The sequence below is a fragment of the Rana temporaria genome, chromosome 6 (genome assembly GCF_905171775.1).
Source record: "Rana temporaria chromosome 6, aRanTem1.1, whole genome shotgun sequence".
Classification (NCBI taxonomy): Eukaryota; Metazoa; Chordata; class Amphibia; order Anura; family Ranidae; genus Rana; species Rana temporaria.
Genome location: NC_053494.1, coordinates 173,217,309 through 173,241,808, shown reverse-complemented (window position 1 = coordinate 173,241,808; position 24,500 = coordinate 173,217,309). Strand labels below are relative to the sequence as shown.

Here is a 24,500-nt window from a genome sequence, read left to right as displayed (position 1 = left end):
ATTTATTCATATCATCATATTTTTGGCACATTCTCAATTATTCACATCATTGGATATAGGAATTGTCACTATTTTAATTATTTATTTTTATTTACATTATTCACTTATTTATATTTGTATTTCCACACCCATTTGTGCATTTGATAGGGGGTTGCATATATTTGGTTTCACATATATTTATTTGGATATAATTTGCATTTGTAGGATTCATAGGTTCACCATTAGCGCCCCTATATTTTATTATTAATTTAGTGGTTTTACACTTTCTTTGTGGCAGCATAGGGATTTCGCTGGGCGTGTATGTATTTTTGGTTTACAGTACTTTTTTGTGGTATTGGTTTGTCAAAAACTATCTGTATTTCTATTGTTTGAGCTACTGTTGTTTGCCCATTGAGGGAAGCTTTGCTGTGTGGGAGCCAAAACTATTGAGGTTGTTTGAAGTTTTCATTTATCCGACTACACTTGCAAGTCTAAACGTTCCTGGCACCTCTTTGAGTATGGTGTTCATGTTCCATGGAGGTTCCTGCTCCAGGCTCTGGCATCTGCCTTAGCATTACTCAAACTGAGTTATCATGAGCATCGCTCTCCCCTGTGTCAGTCAGTGTACCCCAGGGCATTCCCATGCCCACCATTAGACATCATGGGGCCCCGTACGTTCTTCCTGACAGGGCCTTCCTCCAACTTCTGCTTCCTCCCCAGAAAAATCTTCCTGCTTGGGAGGTCCTGACCATTCCTGATGCTGAGTGGTGCATAGTGCATGTGCCATATGTGTCATACTCTGCAGATGCCTCTGAATCCATGAAAGGAAAGGCTGCATAATTACTCCAATTCAAGGGTGCCTATGGATATTATTACATATGCCCATTGTTGACTGGTTCAGTTAACAGGGGTTAACTTTGCTCCAGTACCTTGCTGGACCCATTACACGTGTGGCCTCACTCCTATACTGGATTTCCCATTATGGATGAAGCAGCAATACTATTATTGGGAGCTTTTTGTATTGTACGGTGCAAAAATCATTATTCATTGTTATTTCCTGGCAATAAAAATACTGAAACCAAGCAATAATAACAAATAGATTTTAATTATTTTTCAAGTAGTATTTCTCTGTACTTCCAAAACTATTCTGTCTTAGACAAATGAATTCTTATGAATCCTAAAGTTTTTGCAACCAGTAATGTATAGATCTACATTAAATCATTATAAATGATGGGAAAACACACTTTCTCTTAATACCTCCAATCAGGCCTGCTTTTAGGCTTTAACACTTCTGACAGACACACAATTACCTAAACCCAGATCATGTTGGGGCAAGTTTACAGTGGTTTATCTTCAGTCTGACAAATATTAACCAAATCCGTCTGCTGTTCTTTTAACCTTAAAATTGGAAAAAAAAATACTTACTATGAATTTTGCCAAGTGTATCATGAATTTTACTGATACAAAATTATCTTCTTTAAAAAAAATCACATGACATCTAAAATGTTCTCTTTAGTTAGAAAGGCAAATGGGTCTGTTGTACTAGATTTAATTGCGCCAATATTCTCATCAAGACAGAATACAATGTTCGCTTCCAGCCATATCAGATGCAATCTTTGAAGTTATAGGGCTACATTATTTGCAAGCAAGTTACAACTAGACAGGCTACAAAGAAAGCTGTGTTTGTGTTATGTGTCAGCTCAGTGGATTGTATTTATAACATTTTGATATTTTGTAATGATTTCATCCTAACAGGGCCCTCAAGGACTTCAGGGGCCTTCCGGAGAGAGAGGATCTATAGGAGAGGGTCTGCCAGGACCAAAGGTAAGCTCCTTATTTATCTATTGCTCACAAATTTTCAAAAGAAATTGCCAATTTACCAAGTGTCTTGGGATGGAATTATCTTCAGATACCCAATGGTCTTGTCCAGGTCTTTGTGGGCAGCCTTGTTCACAATATATTTGGCCATCCAAAGATATGATCTGTTTTGATAGATATGGGCATTTGGGGAAAATGTCAGGGGCTTGTGATGCAGCCTCTTGGAAAACCTGCTAACCTGCTAGTGCATTCCCACAGGATTTGAAATCCTCAGGATTCCCAAGAGGCTGCACAATAACAATTTTGTATAATGTTGGGGGGCCCACCTAATATTACTTTGGAATGAACTTTAAGACCCCTTTCACAATGTAGGCTTTTTTTATGCATTTTAGCACTAAAAATAGTGCCTGTAAACCGCTAGAAAAAAGCCTCATCTGCAATACCAGTGTGAAAGCCCGAGTGCTTTCACACTGGGGTGCTGCGCTGGCAGGACGTCCAAAAAAGTCCCGCAAGCAGCTTCTCTGAGGCGCTTTAGGAGCGGTGTATACGCTGCTCCTAAAGCGCCCCTTGAAATCAATGGGCAGAGCCTGTTAAGCACCTCTGCAGCGGCGCTTTGCGGACAATTTTAACCCTTCATTCGGCCGCTGCACTGGCAGGATGTAAAAAAAAAAGCCCTGCAAGCAGCTTGTTTGAGGCGCTTTAGTTGCCGTGTATATACCGCTCCTAAAACGCCCCTGTCTATTGAAATCAATGGGCAGTGCCGCCGACGCACCCCGCTAGCACTCAAAAAGCATCACTAAAACTAGGCAGTGTGAAAGAGCCCTAAAGAGGACTTTTCTGACTATTTCACTAGAAGTACAAAACTCAAGGCTGCACTCTAATGATGTCTACTGTTTATATTATTCTTAAAAGAGAAGTATGTTTTTTTTTTCTACTATCATACTTACCTAGGTGGACGCTGCATCTGCCCCTGCCGCCTCTGCACTGAGAACCAAGCCATCGAACACTTCTGATGGCTCAGTTCTCTCAGCTCCTCGAGCAGAGAGCTGCTGCCTGTCACTCTTCAGCTCTCTGCTTTGCCCCTCCCCCACGCTCAGTGGAGAGCTGAGCTGTGGAGGGGCAGGGGCTCGCTGAGAGGCTGAGACAGGCATCAGTCAAAAAATAAGTTGCACTAATAAACAAAATGTGGATAAATAATAACAGTTGATGAAGTCCATCCAATGAAGTGACATCCAATGTGACAATATATAACAGTGCGCCAAACGAAACGTGATGTGTAAAGAGATAACTTCCACCTCTAATCTCACTGCCGCTTACCGACTACCTATGATTTCATATTATGGGAGTTTACAAGTGCTTTTGGCTCAATATCCAGCCAGGGCCTTTGATGGACACAGCACCAACGTCTTCACAAACTTCCACCACCCATTGAGAGCACAATGAAACAGGATCCCCAAGAAGAAATAAAAGCTTCCAGAGCATAAAAACTTTGGGTGTTTTAATTTAAAAAAATAGTAGTACACTTACAGTTAAGCAAGTAGATTCAAGCATAAAAACAAGCTGGCCAGCTTAATCTGCAGCCTATTACTCCCGGACCTGCACAGACATGGTGACGTCATCACGTCGCTCTTCCCGACGTGTTTAGTCACAAGTGATGTTGTCCAGGGGCCTGTGACGAAATGCATAGGGAGGGGGGACGTGCTGACGCTGTGCCTGAACTGATTCCAGTGACGTCAGCAGAGAGTGGACCGCTCTCTGCTGGAAATGGGTCACAGGAGTGCAAAACTAATTGCACGCCTATGACCCATAGGAGAAGCCCAGCCAAACAAGCTCAGGCTGGACTTCTCTTTTAACCACAAGCTTCTGCATAGTCTCCCCTCTTGTCCACTCCCCTCTGACATGTTTCACCCAGATTAAGCTCTTCTGACTATTACACTAGAGGTAAAAACCTCAAGGCCACACTCTGATGATGTCAACCATTCAGTTTATTCTCAACCACTGGCTTCTGCATAGTCCCTTCCCTTTTCCATGCTCCTTTGATGCATTTCATCGATTAAGCCCAACCTGGGTGAAATGCATTAGAGGGGCAAAGTTAAGGGTGCTGAGAAGAAGCCAGTGCTTTACCATAAACTGAACAGTTGACATCACCAGAGTGTGGCTTTAATATGTATACTTTTAATGAAATAGTCAGAAAAGTCAAGTCTGCGTGAAACACATTAGTAGTGCTAGGCAGGCACTGTGCCAAAGCCAGTGGTTTTGAATAAACTGAATGGTTGATGTTACCAGAGTGCAGTCTTGAGTTTTGTACTTCAGTATTAGTGTGGAGAGGGATGTGCTCTTTTCTGGGACTGAAACTTAAGGTGGAAGTTGTCCTGAGAGGACACAGGAGACTTGGAGTAGTTCTGCCTGCCTATGTTAAAAAAGCCAGTGAGCAAGCAGAGGTACCTGTAGGTTTGTGTAGTCTCCAAGGAAACAGGAATGTAGAAGTTGTGACAGAATAGGGAGAAGGCGATTCCAAAACAAAGAAGTTAATGAGCCCGATTAACACATTATTGCTGCTACTTTGTGTTTTAACTGAAACATGCAATGTTTATTATATCTGCTGTAAAAATGATGACCTTTAGGAAATGTCTATGACATTCATTGCCATGCAGATAAGAACGTAACAGGGTTTAAAATATGTCAGCGCTCTTCAAAGTGACAAAGATTCTTTACATTTAGAGCATTTGGAAAATCAGCTTAATGATTTTTAAATATCATTTTAACAAAAGAAAAAAGAAAAACAGCACAAGAAAATATTCAGAGAAAAATATATTACAACATAGACAAAAATTAACAGAAAAATAAACGGAATTTAATATTTTTTTGTCCTGTGTACCGTTATCATTGAAAGTAAAAAAAAAAAAAAAAACACAAGACATTTTGTGTTATCCCCAGAAAAGTAATAGAGGGGAATCTTCCAATGGGGACACTAGTTCTGGTGACCTGGGGGGCCCCATGGGATTCCCTTAGTTTGCAGGGATTTCCTTTCTCTTCCTGTTTTGGCTCTGGGACAGAAAATAAATGGAAATCTTCCCAGTGGGACACAGATGGCAAAAAAAACTGACAGGGGTTATAACACTCTATCCAAAATGAAAAAAAAAAGTTTTGCCTGTAGTTCTACTTTAACAAAGTTTGCCTGGCCTTTGGTTAAAGCAAAGTCCAATCTGCTGTATAATCTTATTGTATTAGACCCCTTTCACACTCAGGAGTTTTTCAGGCGGTACAGCGCTAAAAATAGCGCCTAAATACCGCCTGAAAAACTCCTGCCCAGCCTTCTCAATGTGAAAGGCCGAGGGCTTTCACACTGAGGCGATGCGCTGGCAGGAGAGAAAAAAATCTCTGGAGCGGTGAGAGGAGCGGTATGTATACCGCTCCTTCACCGCTCCTTCCCATTTAAAACAATGGGAAACCGCAATAATACCGCCCGCAATGCGCCTCTGCAGAGGCGCATTGTGGGTGGTATTAACCCTTTATTGGCCGCTAGCGGGGGTTAATACCGCACCGCTAGTGGCCGAATCCCGCGGCAATTCCGACGATATAGGGTCGCTATTTTTAGCGGCGCTATACCGCCACCGTGCCTCCCGCCCCAGTGTGAAAGGGGCCTTAGGGTCATTGGCTCTCATGATTGACCCTGAGATATCTTGCATGGTTTGACAGATGATTGAGAGCTGTCAGATGCTTGCAACTTTTCCACGTGTATATATTACACCTGAAGTCAAATACTTTCCTGTTATTTTACAATGCCCTATAAGAGCAACAAAAAAAGTTTTCCAGGGATTTCTGTCCTCATGGAATTCTTTTGACATTCGTTTTTAGCGCCAACAGTTTGCACAGCGCTTTACAATATAAAGGGAGACAGTACAATACAAGGGGGTTAAAAGGTCCTGCTTATAAGAGATTACAATCTAATAGGGTGGGGTAAGTGGTACAAAAGGTAATAATTGTGAGAAATGGGCTGATGGAAGGATTAAAACTTCAGTTGTTAGGTAGAGGAGGGATAGGCATGCCAGCAGAGATAGGTTTTCAGGGATCACCTAAATGTGGACAGAGCAGGAGATAGCTTTACAGATCAGGTAGAGAGTTCCAGAGGATGGAAGAAGCTCTAGAGAGGACCTGGAGACGAGCATGGGAGAAGACAAGAGAGCTAGAAAGCAGGAGGTCTTGGGACGAGCCGAGAGGACGGTTTGGGTGATATTTTGAGACAAGATTGTTACTATGCCATTGTTACTATGATATAAATTTTGGAGGGGGACAAAATCCTTGCTTTGAAAGAAGCTGAAAATATGTAAAATATGTACTACAAGTAGGCAATGTATTTTAAGGGCTCGTCAAGTGGCCCAATTAAGGAACTCTATATTAAACATGATGTACTATTTCTCTTGTAGGGTGACCGTGGTTTTGAAGGACCAAGAGGACCTCGTGGAATGACAGGGGCTGGTATTAAGGGTGATAAGGTCAGTTTTATATATGGAATAAACTAGACATTTATTATTGCTCTGTACCTTCAGGCATATGGACCCTGCAGCTAGAGTTGGCCCGAACCCTCTTCAGTTTGGTTTGCACCAGAACTCCCAAACATCGCTGGCATGGCAGTTCGGGATGAACTTTTACTTGGCCCACATCGTTCGCCCAACTCTATCTGATCTGATTATATTTCACATTACCTATTATTACAACCTCTAACATTGGGTCCATGCTATTAGCTCTTAACAAGAGCTGATAACACATTTATAAGAGCTGACTTATGTAGAGGTATTCTCCAGAAAATGTAAACAAAAGAGGATCTCCATCCAAAATATATCAATTTTTCAAAGTAACCGATATATAACTAGTTACCTTCACACAATCAATTTCAGAAAGCCTTTCATTTTACAATATATAATATTACTTTTTGAACAATCTGTAAACTATTCATTTTTCCTCTTAGGGTGACTTTGGACCTCCTGGTTTTCCAGGCCCAATTGGTTTACCTGGAGTTGGAATACAAGGAGAAAAGGTAATATATTGTTTTATCTTATAAATAGAAGAAAATCATAATATGTATAGTTTATGTTCTGATAGTCTTATGACCCAGACAGCGGTTTCCAAACTGTGAAATTATAATTTATGATTTTGTTTTTCAAAATTTATCATACCCGAGATGTCTACTAGACTCTAGTTTGGATAGATTTAAGTGAGTTATTCCTAATAATTGCAGGCCTACAATGTAAAATGCCAAATTTCCTTGCAAAATACTGGTACCGCTTTCAGCACCTAAAATCTGAAATAATCATACCGCCAGGGAGGTTAAAGGGCACAAAAATCACCAAAAAGTCAAATTAAAAATTACATACAAAACTTTATTTTTTCCAGCTAAAAATCCACAATAATGGCCACAAGCTTTGAAGATATATTTCACATGTTATACGTATAAATGGAATGGAAGATACCATACACAGTATAATAAATAATTTTTAGTCTCCTTAATATAGGAAGAATTACATGATAAATGTACAACAACAAAAAAAAAACTGCCGAAATTCTGATGTGTTTCAAGACTTGCTCTTCTTCAGGGTAAATCAGATAGACCCTAGTATTAAAGGCAAAGAAAAATATAGGGTATACCAACCATAAACGTTCTAACACATAGGTACAGAGTCTAAGCAGACTACTTACACTCAGTGGCGACTGGTGCTCAAAATTTTTGGGGGGGCGCAAACGAAAGAAAAAAGAAAAAAATTGCAGCCTCACTGTGCCCATCAAATGCAGCCACTGTGCCATCAATTGTCACCACTGTTCCATGCCATCAAACGCAGCCACTTTGCCATCAATTGTCACCACTGTGCCATGCCATCAAATGCAGTCACTGTGCCATGCCATCAAACACAGCCACTGCGGCATCAATTGTCACCACTGTGCCATGCCATCAAACGCAGCCACTGTGCCATCAATTGTCACCACTGTGCCATGCCATCAAACGCAGCCACTGTGCCATCAATTGTCACCACTGTGCCATGCCATCAAACGCAGTCACTATGCCATCAATTCATACTACTGTGCCATGCCATCAAACGCAGTCACTGTGCCATGCCATCAAATGCAACCACTGTGCCATGCCATCAAACGCAGTCACTGTGCCATGACATCAAACACAGCCACTGTGCCATCAATTGTCACCACTGTGCCATGCCATCAAATGCAGCCACTGTGCCCCCCAATTGTCGCCACTGTGCCAATTGTCACCACTGTGCCCTTTAATTGTCGCCACTGTGCCCATTGTTGCCACTGTGCATGTCACTGTGCCCTTTAATTGTTTCCACTGCGCCCATTGATGCCACTGTGCCCTTTGTCGCCACTGTGCCCTTTGTCACCACTGTACCCATTGATGCCACTGTGCCCTTTGTCACCACTGTACCCATTGTCGCCTCTGTGCCCATTGTCGCTGCTGTGCCCTGTAAAATACCCCCTGCCCGGCACTTACCTTTCTCCTTCCACGTCCCTCCATGTCTTTTCCCGCCCTCGATGACGCTTCAGCCAATCAGGTTACCGATAACCAGAATCGGTGAACCTGATTGGCTGAGATGGCGTCAGTCTTATCTAAGGAACGCACCTCCCGTACGTCCCGAGGATAAGCTTCTGGGAGCTGAGGGCTGTACTCGGAAAGCCTATCAGAGCCACTGGCTCTGATAGGCACTTCCGCACAGCCAATCAGCTGCCATTATTCAGGTAGTCGGTGCTCACCGTCCGGCCATCTGAATAGTTGCGGCAGCGGCCGGCAACAATTACATAGATTCATGCAATGCATGAATCTATGTTATTCAGCGGCGGTGCGAGAAAGCAAAATGTGTTTTATTTTTCTCAGCATTCCAAGGAATCTCTATAATAAGGTCCATCTTGTTTACCCTGAAGAAGAGCATGTACATAATTAAAAGTTTGAATTTTTGGTGTTTTTTTTCTCATGTTAGCACATGTGCACTGCTGCAGTGTCTGATTGGCTGTTATTGGCATTCCTTCCTCCACTCTGAATGCTGCTGGACAGGGAATTACAAAAGGCTGATTTAAAGACAAATTCAGGGTGGTAAACTAGGTGCATTAAAATATACATTTCATTTTTTATAATAAAAAATTGTGACAAGTGCTTCCTAGAGTTAAAAAAATCTATAAAAACTGAACTGTTGAGCAGACCTTGGGTAAATAATTTCTAGCTTTAGGAACTGTATTCTTAATTAACTCAATTTTGGTTCTGCCCAGTAATGGTTGTTACAAAACAGCTTTAAAGATTTGTGTTCAAAACAGGGCATGTAAGCTCTGGCTGAAAAATTATTTATGTAATCTTTAGTAGCATATGACATACACCAAGCATATGTTAAAACTCTATTACATACCTAAAATAAGATGCAAAAATCCCACTCAAGTAAAATATGCCCATGTTGTCTTTTAGGGTGTCCAGGGTCCTGTTGGGCCACCAGGAATGAGAGGTGCACCAGGAGAAGGATTTATGGGACCCAAGGTAAGAGAAACAGTAAAACAGCGTCTGACTGAAGTATTCAAAGTCCATCAATAAACAGGCTATGTGTACTTTTACCCAGGTGGGAGGATCTCAAAAAGATGTACTTTGGCCCTGGTGGAAGGATCTTAAACATTTAGAATTTAAATATGGTGGGAGGATCTCAAACATTTAGAACTTAAATATGGTGGGAGGATCTCAGACATATGTTCTTTAGCCCTTGTAGGGAGAGCTCAGACATATATACGTTGGCACTTGTGGGAGGATCTCAGACATATGCAGACATATGCATTATGGCAATGTAGGGGGATCACGGACACATGTACTTGAGCTCAGACATGTTACTTTGGCATGGGTGGGAAGGGGTTCAAACATAAGTTCTTTAGTCATATTTGGAAGATCTAAGACATATGTACTTTAATTGTGTTAGGAGACATGTATCGGGACAATGGTGGGAGAATCTTAGACTTAGTATGTGTTGTGAGCCTGGTGGAGGGGGTGGGAGGGTGGGTAATTTCAGACACATGTACTTAGGCCCTGGTTAGGAGAGCTCAGAAATACTGGGGGTTTTTACTAATGCTGGAAAGTGCAAAATCAGGCTCACTTCTGCATATAAATCAGGTTCTAACCTCAGCTTGTTGAGTTAAGCTTTGGCAATAAAACCTGGAAACTGTTTGGTTATGCAGAAGTGAGCCTTATATTGCACTCTCCAGCTTTAGTAAATAAACCTGTAACGGAATGGCCCGTGGGACCCAGAAGCTCTTGAAAAGCTTCACCAATGACTCTTATGTCCACTAGGGGCATAGGATGACTGAGAAATTATATCTTGGATTGCTTTAACATGGGTTTGTAATTCATAATATATCCAAGGATGTCTGTAAGAACTATTTACAGGTTGTTGATTCTGAACACAACAGATTAATTGAAAGAGTGACTTATTCAATATGGGAACACAGACTGTTAGGTGTTAATGTCGTCTGTTGTGATGTAAATGAATCTAGTATGGCTTCTGAAGTATCTTCCATTGTGTGGTGATAATTGACCCTGTATTGTGTGAAGGGCTATTGATGATGAATGTGTATTGCAAGTTAATAGACAGTCTAAAGGTCAGATGTCTGACTTATCAGCTGTACTTAATTAGCTCATGTAAATTATGTCTACTAAGGGAATGTGTATTGTATAGCAGGTGTCTATCTTGAAAGGTCATATCTCGGAGTCACCTTGTCTGGGTAAATGATTAGTTAATTAGCTCATGTAAATTAGATCAAGAGCTGGTGCCAGAAGGTCTACCAAAAACATGTGTATTGGGCTCCCTGTGTCATGTTGTGGGTGGAGTTGAGTCATTGTTCATTTTTGGTTACTGACTGTATATAAGAGCCTGGTTTTCTCATTAAAGATTCTATTTGTTTAAACCTCAAACAGAGCTGTGTCTAGTTTCCGGGGGAATCCGTATGGGTCGTGTTCGCCGGATTGTGGCGTGTCGATAGCTGTCTTGGGTTCGGAATGGAATATCTTAAAATGCTTTAACCCCTGTCCCATTTGGGGTTCCATTACAAAACCCAACAGTATATACTTTGGCACTCTTGGGATGAGGTTAGACATACTACTTTGGTTTAGGTAGCAGGGGCTAGGACACAAATACTTTTGGTTGGAAAGGCTCTGCATATGTACTGTACATTCACCCTGGTGTGAGAAGCCCTGAATATTTGTCCCACAAGTCGCTCCTTATTTATTTTCAGGGAGATCAAGGTTTACCAGGAGAATCTGGAGTACCTGGAGAGAGAGGAATTGGAGAATCTGGGGCAAAGGTACTTTAATTTAAAGTCTATACTAATCTGATTATATATACCTACACAATGGTGAAATATCCGCTTGAAGTTTGTTTACCATGAAGTTTATCATTATGTTTGTGAACTGATGAGACAAGTAAAAAACAAAACAAAAAAAACTGCATCAAAGTATTAGAAGGAAGACAAAAGAGGAGTGATTAGGCAACGTAACAGCCCACAAGAAATGTATACTAACCTTCCCTATGCTCCCACATCATTTCTGGGCCTTGTTAAAAACTTGATCCTTCTTAGGCCAGCCATGAAAGGTTCAAAACATGTGTGGGCAAGCTGAATGTCCCAAGTTGATCAATCCACTTTACTTGCTTGTGATTATCACTAATGGCTGCTATAATCACTGTCTTCTCCCAGCGAGGACAGCTCCCCCCGCCTGAAGCAGACATTTGACCGGTAGGAGGGATTACCCTGTCAGCATTGTCTGTCTGTCTGTGTTGATGGTGGAATTGTGCTAATTTCTTTCCTGCAACCCGTGGTTTCAGGAAAGAAATTTGCACCTTCTATGACCTGCCTGTATAGAAGAATCATGTGACACTCCCTCCTCCTTACCAGATTGTGAAGCTCACTGTGTGAGTGGACAGTTGCTATGCGTAAGGGCTGGGGGGATCAGGGGATACATAGCCCCAAGAAAGTTTAGAATTTTACACATTTTGGGGGGTTGAAGCAGCAGATCAGGTTTGTAAAATCTGCTACCAAGCCATCCTGTTACTTTGCTTAGGTCTTTGGGGTTGATTTACGAAAGGTAAATAGACTGTGCACTTTTGAAAGTGCAGTTGCTCCAGAGCTTGGTAAATGTGGATGAGCTCTGCTGACTTCCATCATCCAATCATGTGCATGCAAAAATTCAGTTTTTTTTTTCTTGGCATGTGATTGGGTGTTCTTTGTGATGTGAAGCTTTACCTCATAGTTGGTGGATCTAAACTTAGTTGTACAGAGATTGTATGTTCAGATAAGAACATGTATGGTGAGCTTTAGGCACCAAAAAATCTGAGGACCTATCCAGGCAACACTGCCCTGAGAGCTGTCAGCCTACAAGAGTTGAGATCTGCCATCCCATGTCTGTGGACAGCTTTAGATGCAATAATTAGTTTAAGTGATTGTAAAGGCTTGTTTTTTTTTAAAGAAAAAAATAACAAACATGTTATACTTACCTCCTCTGTGCATGTAGTTTTGCACAGATCAGCCTGGATCCTCCTCTTCTTGGGTCCCTCTTTGTTGCTCCTGGCCCCTCCCTCCTTTGAGTGCCCCTTAGGCAGAAGCTTACTATAAGGGGCATCCAAGCCAAGTCAGAGCTCCTTGTGTCCATTCAGACACAGAGCCCTGACCTGGCTCTGCCCCCTCCCTCCCCTGATTGTCCCTCGGCTCTGGGAAGAAGGGCCGGCATCTTAAGGAAGGGAATCAGAAAGTAAATTCCCTTACTTCGCAAGTTACCCTTAATGTTCTCACAGCGGGGGGGGACGGAGGAGGGTCCGGACCTGGCGTAGATCGCCACGGATACTGGGGCAATCTTTTGCCGGAAGTGGGAGAAAATACCTGTATTAGACAGGTATCTGCTCCTGCCTCCCCCCTGAAAGGTGTCAAATGTGACCCTGGAGGCGGGGGAGGAACAGGATAAACAGAAGTTCTGGGTGGAACTCCGCTTTAATGCATAGAATGCATTAAGATAAAAAACCTTCCGCCTTTACAACTCCTTTAATTTACAGGCTCTTCAAAAATTAAACAGCCACAATTATGCGTTTAAAAACAAATTGCAAGCAGTGTTTACTTTTTTCTTTGCATTTTATTTTTTATTTTTTGCACCGGTCCTGGAGGTGCTGCAATACCAGGTCGATGCGTGGAGTGGACAGAGCAAGCTCTTCTTCCATGTCCCTGTTCTAAAAATCCATCTAATATATGGTTCCCAGATAGGGGACGTATCGGATATTAAACTGATAAGAACAGATACTACACTTGATCTTAGCCAAAAGGCAGAGAAGCGATTCTTTGCATTTTAATTCCGGAATATCATTAAGCCGTGGTTCACACTGGTGCGTTTTTACATGCGATTGGGCATGTCAAATCGCATGTCAAAACGGCGGTATTTGCCGCAAATTGCCGGCAATGGCACCGTCCTAATCGGTGCGATGCTGCATCTGCGGCATTGCACCGATTTCAAAAAGTAGTCTCTGTACTACTTTTTGTGATTTTGGCCCGCGATTTACATTGACATCTGTGCAGAAACCTGCACAAATGTCTCTGTAATCGCGGCCGAAATCGGGACTGCCAGTGGGAGTGAAATCGTGCGAGTTCAGCTGAACTCGCACGGCTTCACTCCCGCAGCCCAGTGTGAACCTAGGCTAACTGCATCTTGTATGCACAATTTCGGACAGGATCAAAACATACTGTATGTCATGCAAAATATCTACTTTAAACACCCTAAAATTATTCTTTGAAATTCAGGGTGAGCCAGGATCTTCTGGATTGGCTGGTTTGCCTGGTTTACCAGGTGAAGACGGAGCACCAGGACAAAAGGTAATAAATATACTGTACATTGTCAAAGTTATATTGTCTTGTATTTATTTATATTAAAGCAACCCTGTCACATACGCTGTGTTTTTTTTTTAAAATAAGGCCATACATATAAAGAAGACACTGAATACTTCTCTTCTGCCACCTATACAGCTAAATGTTACTCTGATCAGAAGTGGTCCCTCAAAGTCTGCTGGGAAATCAAAACTCCTAGAGCAGGGATATGCAATTAGCGGACCTCCAGCTGTTGCAAAACTACAAGTCCCATCATGCCTCTGCCTCTGGGTGTCATGCTTGTGGCTGTCAGAGTCTTGCTATTATATGGAGGTCCACTAATTGAATATCCATGTCCTAGAGTGTCAATCTCTGGGGTCCTTTGCAACTCTCACTGGTTTCTTAGGCTGACCTCATGTCATTGCTTTATCCTGCTGTGATGCGGGTAAGAAAAAGGAATCAGCGAGAGGTGCAGGGGACAATTTCTAGCAATCAACTTAGCAGCACAGGTGGCAAAAGAGTTAAATATCTAATGTCTTCTATATAGGCATAACTTTATTTAAAAAAACATGGAGTACAAGAAAATTGTTCCTTTAAAGTAGGTCTTATATGAATTATGTGTTTGCAGACTGAACATAAGAACATTTACTAAAACTGGAGAGTGCAAAATCTGGTGCAACTGTGCATGGTAGCCAATCAACTTCTAACTTTAGCTTGTTCAATTAAGCTTTGACAAGAAAACCTGGAAGCTGATTGGTTTATATGCAGTACTGCACCATATTTTGCTCTCTCCAGTTTTAGTAAATCAACCCCAATTAATTAATAAAGCGTATACAGTGGAACCTTGGTTCAAGAGTAACTTGGTTTAAGAGTGTTTTGATTTACGAGCTTTTTTTTTTTAAATTCTGACTCGGTTTATGAGTGTTGACTCACAAGACAAGCAGAATTCAAGCTAAATAGGCGGGCAGTACCTCATTTGGCCTGAGGTACGGGGGCACAGCAGCCGAGAAAAGCCAAACATTGGCCTGCAGTACCTCATTTGGCCTGAGCTACGGGGGTGCAGGAAACAAACCCGAAGTGTCCTTGGGCCTTTTCGGACGTTTTTGGCCCTCTCTGGCCGAATTCGGTATTGCATCCCATTGAAGTCAATGCGGAACAAATTATTTTTGTTTCCATTGACTTCAATGGGAAAACTCGCTTTGATATGCGAGTACTTTGTATACCGAGCATACTCCTGGAATGGATTATGCTCGTAATCTGAGGTTCAACTGTAATTTAAAACAATTTACTTCCACTTTTATACCTGCTAATATACACTCGGGCTGAATGTGTTCAACAAAAACCGGCCAACATTCGGCCTGTGTGTACTAGGCTTTGAGAGAGTGGGTAACCGCTCAAAGAGAACCAGGTAATCTGATTCCTGTGGTCCGAGCCAAGGGTGCAGGCAGTGCAATCAAAATGCAGGTTAGGATGAAGGAAAAAAGCTGGGACAGCTGCACTAGTACTAGGCTTTACTGAAACCGCTGCTCATCAGTCTCCTCCCCCTTCCCCCTGGGTCTTTGACTATGATGATTATGATGAGGAAGAAACACAACAGAAGAAGAAGATGATGAACAAGGTGACAAAGAGTTGATGAGAAAGAATGAAAGAGAAGGCAGCAACAGAGGATAATGAAGGATTTTAAAATTGAAAGGGAAGATGACAATGAATGAAGAGATAGTGATGGTGATAATGATATAAAATAAAATGATGATGATTCTGCTGGTGATGATTAAAGACAATGAACAGTGATGATATAATGATTTTGAAAATTACAATTGGGATAAATAATATTTATGACTGTGATGGTGATATCAATGATTTTGATGACGTTAATGATGTTGGTGTTAGGTTTGGTGGAGACTGATTACATCAATTCATAGCTTGCATGTTAAATGCATGTTAAATATGTGGGTAGACTATAAATCTATAGCTAATCCGTTCTCTAAAGTTTGTATGATATTCATAAATTCAAATTATATAAGAGCTATAAACCTAATTATAATTTTTCTTCGTAACGTAGGGTGAGCCAGGTCTTCCAGGTCTCAGGGGCCCTGATGGATCTCCTGGCGTTGGCATACAAGGTGAAAAGGTGAGTGCCGAGCAATTAAAAGCACATCATGTATCACTTACTGCTTGCAACTACTTTTATTTAAATAAATGCCCTTTTTCTGAAACCAAAAACATATAGCATTTGTGGCTGCTGAAAAAAGTATAGATAAATAAAAACGGAAAAGTCTACAGTTTTATTTTTTACCACTTCTTTTTAAAAATTGCATGCAAATCTTATTTGAGAGTGACTGTGGGGGTTATTTACAAGAAGCAAATCCACTTTGCATTACAAGTGCACTGAACAAAATTTACAGCATCTACTGTAGCATATTACAAAATTTGCTGGATGCCTTGTTCCTTGCTGTGCACTTGTAGTGAAATAGGGGCTGGCAGATGGAACTGCAGAGCCCAGCAGGAAAGGCAGGTATCTGACAAACCCAAAATTGTTGGATGCACAGCGAAGATCTGAGTCAGCACCCAATCAAAAGTTTAATATTATGCATCTTCTTTTGCAAAAAAAACAGGATGGCGTCACCTTAAATTCATAAAAAGCAGTGTTATAAATACCTTACTGTAATTGGCTAATATGCTTCACTTGTATAGGCTATTTATATATTATCAGATGTCTATTCAATACTAATTAGATATTATTACATAGAGTAGAGGGATACTTAATTAAAGTCATTTTGAAAAGTTATTTTGTTTTATGTTAACAATCATTGTTCCGTTAGGGTGACCAAGGGCAGCGTGGAATTCGGGGATTAACAGGACCACCGGGACCTTCAGGACCATCTGGACCAAAAGTGAGTATTCAATGTTCTTTCCATTGATATTTATCTCACTGAAAACAAAGTGAGCCATATTATTAGCACTTATTTTGTAGGTACAGGAAAGATTGGTATGCCAAAACTTATATCTGAAGTCAGTGTTTTGTATCCCTAAATAATATGACTCAACACTCTATTTTAGAAATGAATGAACTAAATATTTCTAATAGCATTGTCATGGAAATGCAATAATGTCTGGCAGCTTACCTTCTCCTCCATGTGTTCATTAGAGGCCTGACTCTCTTATCTGGCTGCCGTTTATCATCTCTCCTCCCTGGTTGGCTCCACCCCAGGCCATCCCAGGAACTCTATATTAACTAGTGCACTGCAGGTCTGCTTTGCTGTTCAACATTGTTTGTTAGCTTTGTGTTCCTGCTTGCCGTGTGCTATGTTAATCTCTCTGTGTACCGATTTTGGCTTGTCCCTGACTACTCCTGTTTGCCTGTAACCCTGACCCTTGGCCTGTCCCTTGGTTATCCTTGTCTGCCTGTTGCCCCGACCTCGGCTTACCCTTCACAATCCCTTGTGTCCCGATTGGCTGCTTCCCTTCTCTCCCTACGGAGCGTGACCTGGGGGACTCTGGGGGCCGCGACCTGGGTTCAGTTGCAGCGAAGGCCATCCTCACCACTAGAGGCTCTGGTGAAAACCTGCTGGACCTTAGACTCCGCGCCCTGGGGAATCTTGGGCTTACGCTTCCTGTCCATCCGCAGCAGTCCGCTATACGGTTCACTACCTTGCGGTGCACCCTTGACTCCAACGGGGTGCATTTGTCATCTGGCCACAGGTGACCTGACAAGCATATAAAATTTTTTCTATCATTGTGTCATATCTTTAGGGTGAACCTGGGGCTGTAGGACGTCTTGGATTGCCAGGTCCTCCTGGTCGAGCGATTGTGGGCCCGAAGGTAATAATTTCTTTTAAGTATTTGAGATTCTTTAAAGGCAGGGACTGATGTGAATATACGATATATATATATATTTTTAAAGCACTGCGTAAATTTACAGTACCTGTAATTATTAAATACATTACTTTAAATTCTGCATATTGCAAAGCTGTATTCTAGAATCAGGATTGGTAGCATTCATAACATTTGTAAATATGCACATAAACCTCAGCTTACATATCCGCATATTATATATTGTGCGTTTTTTACAATCTTTCAGACATAATAATTATTACACAAAGATTCATGTGTAGCTTCCAATTTGGCTAATAAATTGTAAAAAAAAAAATCACTGAATAGAATGTAGATATTTTTAGGAGAATCTGTAAATAATTGCTGCTAGTGCCTACAAAGGTAAAATCAGTATTTGACAACCTCTGACAACCTCTGTAATGGCAAACTGTGACTCACTAAATCTTTTTTCAATATTCAAGGGAGACCTTGGACTAACTGGTCCACAAGGATTGATTGGAGAACCAGGAATTGGCATTGCTGGTCCAAAGGTAAAGTGACAATAAATATTCCAAACATCCCTATAAGTAACAATCCTAATCTACCCCAGGATTACGTTTTTACATACTGTGCACTATTATGTAATATTGATGCGCTATTTATGCTTTATGCGCTTTCAAATTTATTGAGGTGTACTCCATGTTTTTTTTTTTTTTTACTTCTTGAGTAGTTTTGTACCTTATTTATAAATTGTCCCCAGATCAGAAATTCAAGACACTAATTCTCAATATCCTATCTTCTGTAGGGTGACAGAGGAGGTCCAGGACCACCCGGACCATACGGACCAAAGGGCGATGGATTTGCAGGACCACCCGTGAGTAAAATATCTAGTTTTGGATTTGGATGAATTACCAACAGAATCAAGTCTAGTCTGCCACCACCATGAATGAAACAGTTGGGTTCATTTACTAAAGGCAAATACACTGTGTACTAAAATTAGAAAAAAAATGCTCCCAAAGGCATATAGGCAGCTGATTTTTTCATCGGAAATTCCGACCTTGTGTATGCCCCATCGGACTTTTTCCATCGGAAATTCCGATTAATTCCATCGGAGATTACATAGAGAACATGTTCTCTTTTCCTCCGATGGAATTCCGATGTGAATTTCGCCGGACAAAGGTCCGATCGTGTACAGGGCATAAGAGTCCCACACACACTGCTTGTTTAATCAGTCCTGGGACAGTTAAACAGTTCATGGGCACAGCAAGTTCTGTATTCACAATATGTCCATAATATAATATATTGTGGTGAGCAGTGTCCACCTATCACCCTATGATAAGGTGACCAGATTTTTTAAATGAAATCCAGGGCCATTTTTTTTTTATCGTAATGGCGGCAATCAGCGCCACTTTGCCTGGCGCCGCTCGCCTCACAGCCTGTCAAGTCTTAAGCCCCATACACACTATCAGTTTTCCTGCAGGTTTTTCTCTTCAGGTTTACCAAAACCATGTAGTGCAAGGGCCTGCCTGATTGCATACAAATTAAAACTCTTAAGGTTTGACCTCATATTAGATGGTTTTGGTAAACCTGAAGAGAAAAACCTGCAGGAAAACTGATAGTGTGTATGGGGCTTTACTCTCCGGGCCCCCGGCTACTACTGGGTGGGGAGTGGAGGAAGATCACTCCACCAGGGAAGGCAAGGAGATTAGCAGGCAGGGGGCTGGCTGGGAATTGAGCCAAGGCAGAAGAACATGCGAGCGGAGCTGAATGGGCATGCATCCAAAACTGAAGAAATATTTCCTCCGCTCCGACCACCACATGATCATCAGAAAGGGGCACAGATAATGGAAAAAAATACTCCCCCTAAGCTAGTAGGAACGGCAGAGCGGGGTGTGTAATTCTGTTTTTTTTTTTTTATGATTCTGCACTGACTGTCTTTGAAATTGCCCCAGCCCCCGTTTAAATCCAATCTGGGGACAAAACCGGAGACAGACTTGGTCCGGGGACAGTGTCCTCAATCCGGAGACTGTCTCCGGAAACCACGCATGTCTGGTCACCCTACCCTATGACCCTTGCACTAGTTCACTGACATTGTAACCTGGCTAGTGGTTTGACAACCCACTGTATTGGAAACAGCCTTTTAAGTACCCCTTGACAAAGGTCATAATACCACCTAAGAGTATGCATATCTGGGGTTTAGAACCGCTGGTATGCCCCATCTGCCAAGCAGCAAGAAACTCAAAACCCCTTAATGTATTTTGTAAAAAAAAAAATCTGTACTCTACTTAGAAAAATGTTCACCAATACCCTGGTATCTCTTGGTGTAATTGTACTCTTTACACTGGGTTTATGATGTTTGTGTGCCTTAACCTCCCTGGCGGTATGATTCTGTCTGGAATTACGTACCAAAAGCGGTACAATTATTTTGCAAGGAAATTTGGAGTTTTATACTGTAGGCCTGTGATTTTTAGAAATAACTCACTTAAATCTGACCAAGCAAGAGTCTTGTAGGCATCCCGGGTATGATTTCTTTTTTAAAACAAAATTATAAATTATAATATAATAAATAATTATAAATAATTATAACAAATAATAATATCATTATAATAAAAATTATTCAATAATGTAATCAACTCAAAATCACTGAAATTTGCTCAGTTGCAGAATTGTCGCTGTCATTATTTTTTTTTTTTTATGACGAATTTCCCCACAAATCGCTATCGCACATTTCTGCAAGTGATTATAATTTATTATCGCTGTTTTCTAGCTGATCTAAAACCATTTTTGACATAAAGGGACACTTTTGGACAATCTACAGTTTTTAGGCAGAAAGAACATTTTTTATTATATAAAAGTACATGCAGGGCACTGGGCAGACCACTAGGGACAAGGGGGGTGTGTATTTTTTACATACAGTACTGTAATCTATAAGATTACAGTATACTGTATGTAAAGTGTTTGTTTACTTTTTTGAATTTGGTGCCGTTCTCCGCCCCCGTGCGTCGTAACGTCGCAGGGAACGGAGATCGGCGGCACACGGGGAGACTGTGAATCGAGCGAGGAGGTCCCGCTCGCTCACACAGCGGGCAGGCATCGCTGGATCCAGGGACAAGGTGAGTAACTTGCCTGTGGATCCAGCGAGAAGGTAAGCCGCGCCGCTGCACACTCTGCACGTCCACCCCGAGCGTGACTCGGGGATACCGATCTTATCATTGAAAACCAACCCCGATTCACGCTCGGGGATACCGTCAAGGGGGTTAATAGCCAACCACGTAGCCACCATGTCTGCTTATTGTAAAGTCCACACCCACTCCAGCCAGTGTTGTCTAATCCCAAGGTAGTGGCTTTTATTCTCCTCATTTACAGCTCTGATTACATGTTCACCATATCTATTTCTCTTATAAATTGTCTTTTAAATTAGGGAATGCCAGGGCTCCCAGGACTAACAGGTGAACCAGGCCAAGAAGGGTTTGGATTACCAGGACCAAAGGTACTGTTTAAAAAATGTATGTGAGTCATTCTCATTTTCCTATGAGCACATCAAGTAAATGAGCCTTAATATCATCCTTAGGGTGATCCAGGTTTCAGAGGTCCTATTGGTCTACCAGGTCCTCCAGGTGAAGGATTACCAGGACCAAAAGTAAGTAATCTTTTTAAAATTCAGCATAAGGAAATATCGCATCACCTGCATATATTGATTTCAGCAATTTCACATTCTACACCCATATGAGTTTACAGCTTTCATTATATCATTTGACTATAAATATGTAATGTCATATCACTTGCTATTAATTATTTTAGTCTTTAGTCTTATATTGTACATTTTGATTTAGCACAAGCAAAACAGATATTTTAATTATTTTCATCCAAACTAGAAAACTAATCTAATAATGTTTGTTGTCCTAAAGGGAAATATAGGAAAATCTGGTTTCCCTGGCCCACAGGGTCCCCCAGGCGAAGGCATTCAGGGATCAAAGGTAAGATGCAACCTTCTACTAAATATTTTTGTTTGTGAATAGTGAGATGTTTCAAGGGCAGTGATCAACAATATATCTGCATGTTTATTAGCTGCTCTGAACCATCAATCTGAGGGTTAGCCCTGACCCAGAGTTAAAAGTGCTTCATTCCATATCATTATTGTACCAACAGAGGCATCTTATTTTACTTCCTGTACTAAGATGCTTACACAAAGATGACAGTCATCTAAATCCTGATACCTGTGCAGTTATGTTCTTGTCTGTGTGTATAGTACATGTGTCTTATATAGCAAGGATGCAAAAGCTGGTGTGTTCTGTTTCTGCCATCTAAGTACTGAAAGTCTGATAACTGATCCAGCTGCGGTGAGCTTTACAGTCTCAGTAGATTGGCAGGCAGTGGCTCAATCCAAAGGACAACCTGCAGATCATAAAGCTTTAATCCAAAAATATGTAAAGATCATAATAAATGAACATCAAATAGGTCAAAAAAATCATCATGTCTAGCTCCAGTAGAATACAGCACATGAATGCATTGAATACAGATCACAGCGATGAATGGGAAGGTAGGACTAACAACACACAGCACCCCCTGGCTACAGAGTGAGAAAAGGGACAAAATTATTTAAAGGCAGATAAACAACAATGCATGTGTAACATGATACTCCCCGTCAAGATCTTTGGAGTCAAATATTAAACAATTAAGAGCCAAGTCCAAATATTAGAAGACTCCGGGAACACCTGAAAGAGAAAAAGGGGGAAAACAAGAGAATAATAATGTAAGCATTAATATACTGTAAAACTTGAAAGTCACTATTTGTGTCTGTAAGATGTCACAGAACATAGTCCATGAGTCTATCTTCAGAGGGGGAAGCAGAAACATGCACTATTACATCTTATCTTACCTCCCTTTGAATCAAATCATTGGTTTAGAACACAAGTTCTCTTCCTTTGGAGAAAAAAAGTATGAGTTAGTTGATAGGCTTGAAGTAGAGTTGTGCTGATTCTTCCTTAATTACCTCAACGTTTACCTTTCCATTATTACTTGGCACATGCTTTGTAATGAGATCCATAGGCCAATGGCTGCAGTTCCTTTTCTGTCAAGAGGACTATTACTCACACTTGTAGGTTGGGTTTGGTAGTTTTGATCTGCCATTACTTTTGAAGGTTGGAAAAATACTCCTTCTTTCAATGACTCCAGAAGACATTGGCACGGTGCTGAACTTACTTGTGGTGATGTCAAAGCAGCAGTGCAGTGATGTTATGTTGACGTGGAACAATAAGGGGATTCTGTTCCACCCTGAACAGACTGGACTTCCCCATGCAATCTCCAACTGCAAGTTATGCCGCGTACACACGATCGCTCAAACCGATGAGAACGGTCTGATGGACTGATGGTCAGTCGTGCCTACACACCATCGGTTACAAAAAACGATCTGTCAGAACGCGGTGGCGTAAAACACAACGACGTGCTGAAAAAAAAGTTCAATGCTTCCAAGCATGCGTCGACTTGATTCTGAGCATGCCTGGTTTATTAACTGATGGACGTGCCTACAAATTATCTTTTTTTTCTATCGGTTAGGTATCCATCGGTTAAATTTAATGGGGCCCACACACGATCGGTTTGGTCCGATGAAAGCGGTCCATCAGACCGTTCTCATCGGTTTGACCGATTGTGTGTACGCGGCATAACTTGTTGTGATCAATCATGGGCTAGCCTTAAGAAAGGTTGAGTCCCTTTTAATATGTTTTCAATCTCTTGTGAGTACACTTCATGTTGAACACATCGAGCGATTACTTTTTCTTCTTGTAAGTTTTCCTAGATGGTGGGAGGCCCTTTGCAGACATGCCATCCGCAGCACTCTTTATTGTCATCAGTATTGATTCCAAATTTATGAGCAACCTTGATAGGTTGTTCAATAGCTTGTACAACAGAAGACCACTTCGAAAGACGTTTAAAATGGTGTGAACTCAGCCTTGTCTTTGTGTTAACAGAAGTGTTGAGTGTAACAATATTAGCGCTAATTTCCTTATCAGACTCAGGATCAATCAGTTAAAATGTGGAATTATGATGGGTTCATCACTCTTGCAATACCATCAGAACCTGAGGAAGATTCTGTTGTCTTCTTGAACGATGAAACAGTTGAATGTCAGCTATAACAGCAACTGGTTCTTGTCTGAAGTGGACACAACTCCTATAAGGCCTGCTGAGAAGGATATCACTAAGGAAAACACCTTCATATTGAGCATTTGAGTCAAAGACCACTCTGATCTGATTTGGCTTGTGAGGATGGTAAATGCCAAATCATGGAATGTACCAACATTCCTCTCCTTTCTTGAGAGGTGATTCAGGCTCAGCATGATCGCTCTCAAACACATTCTGCATAAATTAAACAAAGTGTTTTTTCATCTCAGGTTTTCTGTTCAGTTACTTGTTGTAAAGTAGAATTGTGCTTCTGCATGCTGAACATTATTTGGTAGTTTCTTTCTTGTCAAATCATGGCATGGAATGGTAGTGGTGTGCCACCCAGCTGTTGCAATTGCCCTTAATAGAACTCTTTACTCATAGTTTTTTTTAGGAACTCTTGGTCTTCCATGGTGGCTTCCATCTTATTATCTTTAGTTGTTACATCAAACACTGTGGTGATGACATTATCATCCCAGAAATGAAGGCCCTATTAATATTGCCTTGTGTAAAGAACTGTTGCATTCCTTTACCACAATGTCTTTCTTTGACATGGTAGTGGTGTGGTCACTGTTCGAAACAAGTAATGCAACCATTTGGCAGGACAAATGTCTTGAAAGGAGAGACTGTGAAAGACCTCCTGACATTACTCATACAGACATTGCTTATGTTTACCCAGCCTAGGTCCAGGCATTGGGCATATAGTGCATTATGTGACCTGCTGATTTGTGCCTTGTGTACTTTTGGGATGACTCTGCTGAGAAGCAGGAGAAATAAGCATTTCTTGTATATGGTCAACTATGTCCCTCAAGTGAGAGTGGCAAGAGGCAGCTACAGAAGTAAGGATCTCCTCTCCT

General features: G+C 41.3%; 1 protein-coding gene and 1 non-coding gene across 2 annotated transcripts in view; one reads left to right on the top strand and one right to left on the bottom strand.

The window, feature by feature from the left end:
• Positions 1 to 24,500, top strand: part of COL28A1 (collagen type XXVIII alpha 1 chain) — a 107,787-nt gene that overhangs the window by 60,777 nt on the left and 22,510 nt on the right. The window contains exons 14-27 of the mRNA XM_040357828.1: positions 1,735 to 1,803; positions 6,225 to 6,293; positions 6,767 to 6,835; positions 9,260 to 9,328; positions 11,065 to 11,133; positions 13,609 to 13,680; positions 15,734 to 15,802; positions 16,494 to 16,565; positions 17,425 to 17,493; positions 17,967 to 18,035; positions 18,290 to 18,358; positions 20,906 to 20,974; positions 21,056 to 21,124; positions 21,393 to 21,461. Of these exons, the coding sequence (XP_040213762.1) occupies positions 1,735 to 1,803; positions 6,225 to 6,293; positions 6,767 to 6,835; positions 9,260 to 9,328; positions 11,065 to 11,133; positions 13,609 to 13,680; positions 15,734 to 15,802; positions 16,494 to 16,565; positions 17,425 to 17,493; positions 17,967 to 18,035; positions 18,290 to 18,358; positions 20,906 to 20,974; positions 21,056 to 21,124; positions 21,393 to 21,461 (972 nt within the window). The remainder of the gene's footprint in view (positions 1 to 1,734; positions 1,804 to 6,224; positions 6,294 to 6,766; positions 6,836 to 9,259; positions 9,329 to 11,064; positions 11,134 to 13,608; positions 13,681 to 15,733; positions 15,803 to 16,493; positions 16,566 to 17,424; positions 17,494 to 17,966; positions 18,036 to 18,289; positions 18,359 to 20,905; positions 20,975 to 21,055; positions 21,125 to 21,392; positions 21,462 to 24,500) is intronic.
• Positions 12,959 to 13,149, bottom strand: LOC120944506. Its single transcript, XR_005750403.1, has one exon. It is a non-coding gene; the product is annotated as a U2 spliceosomal RNA (small nuclear RNA).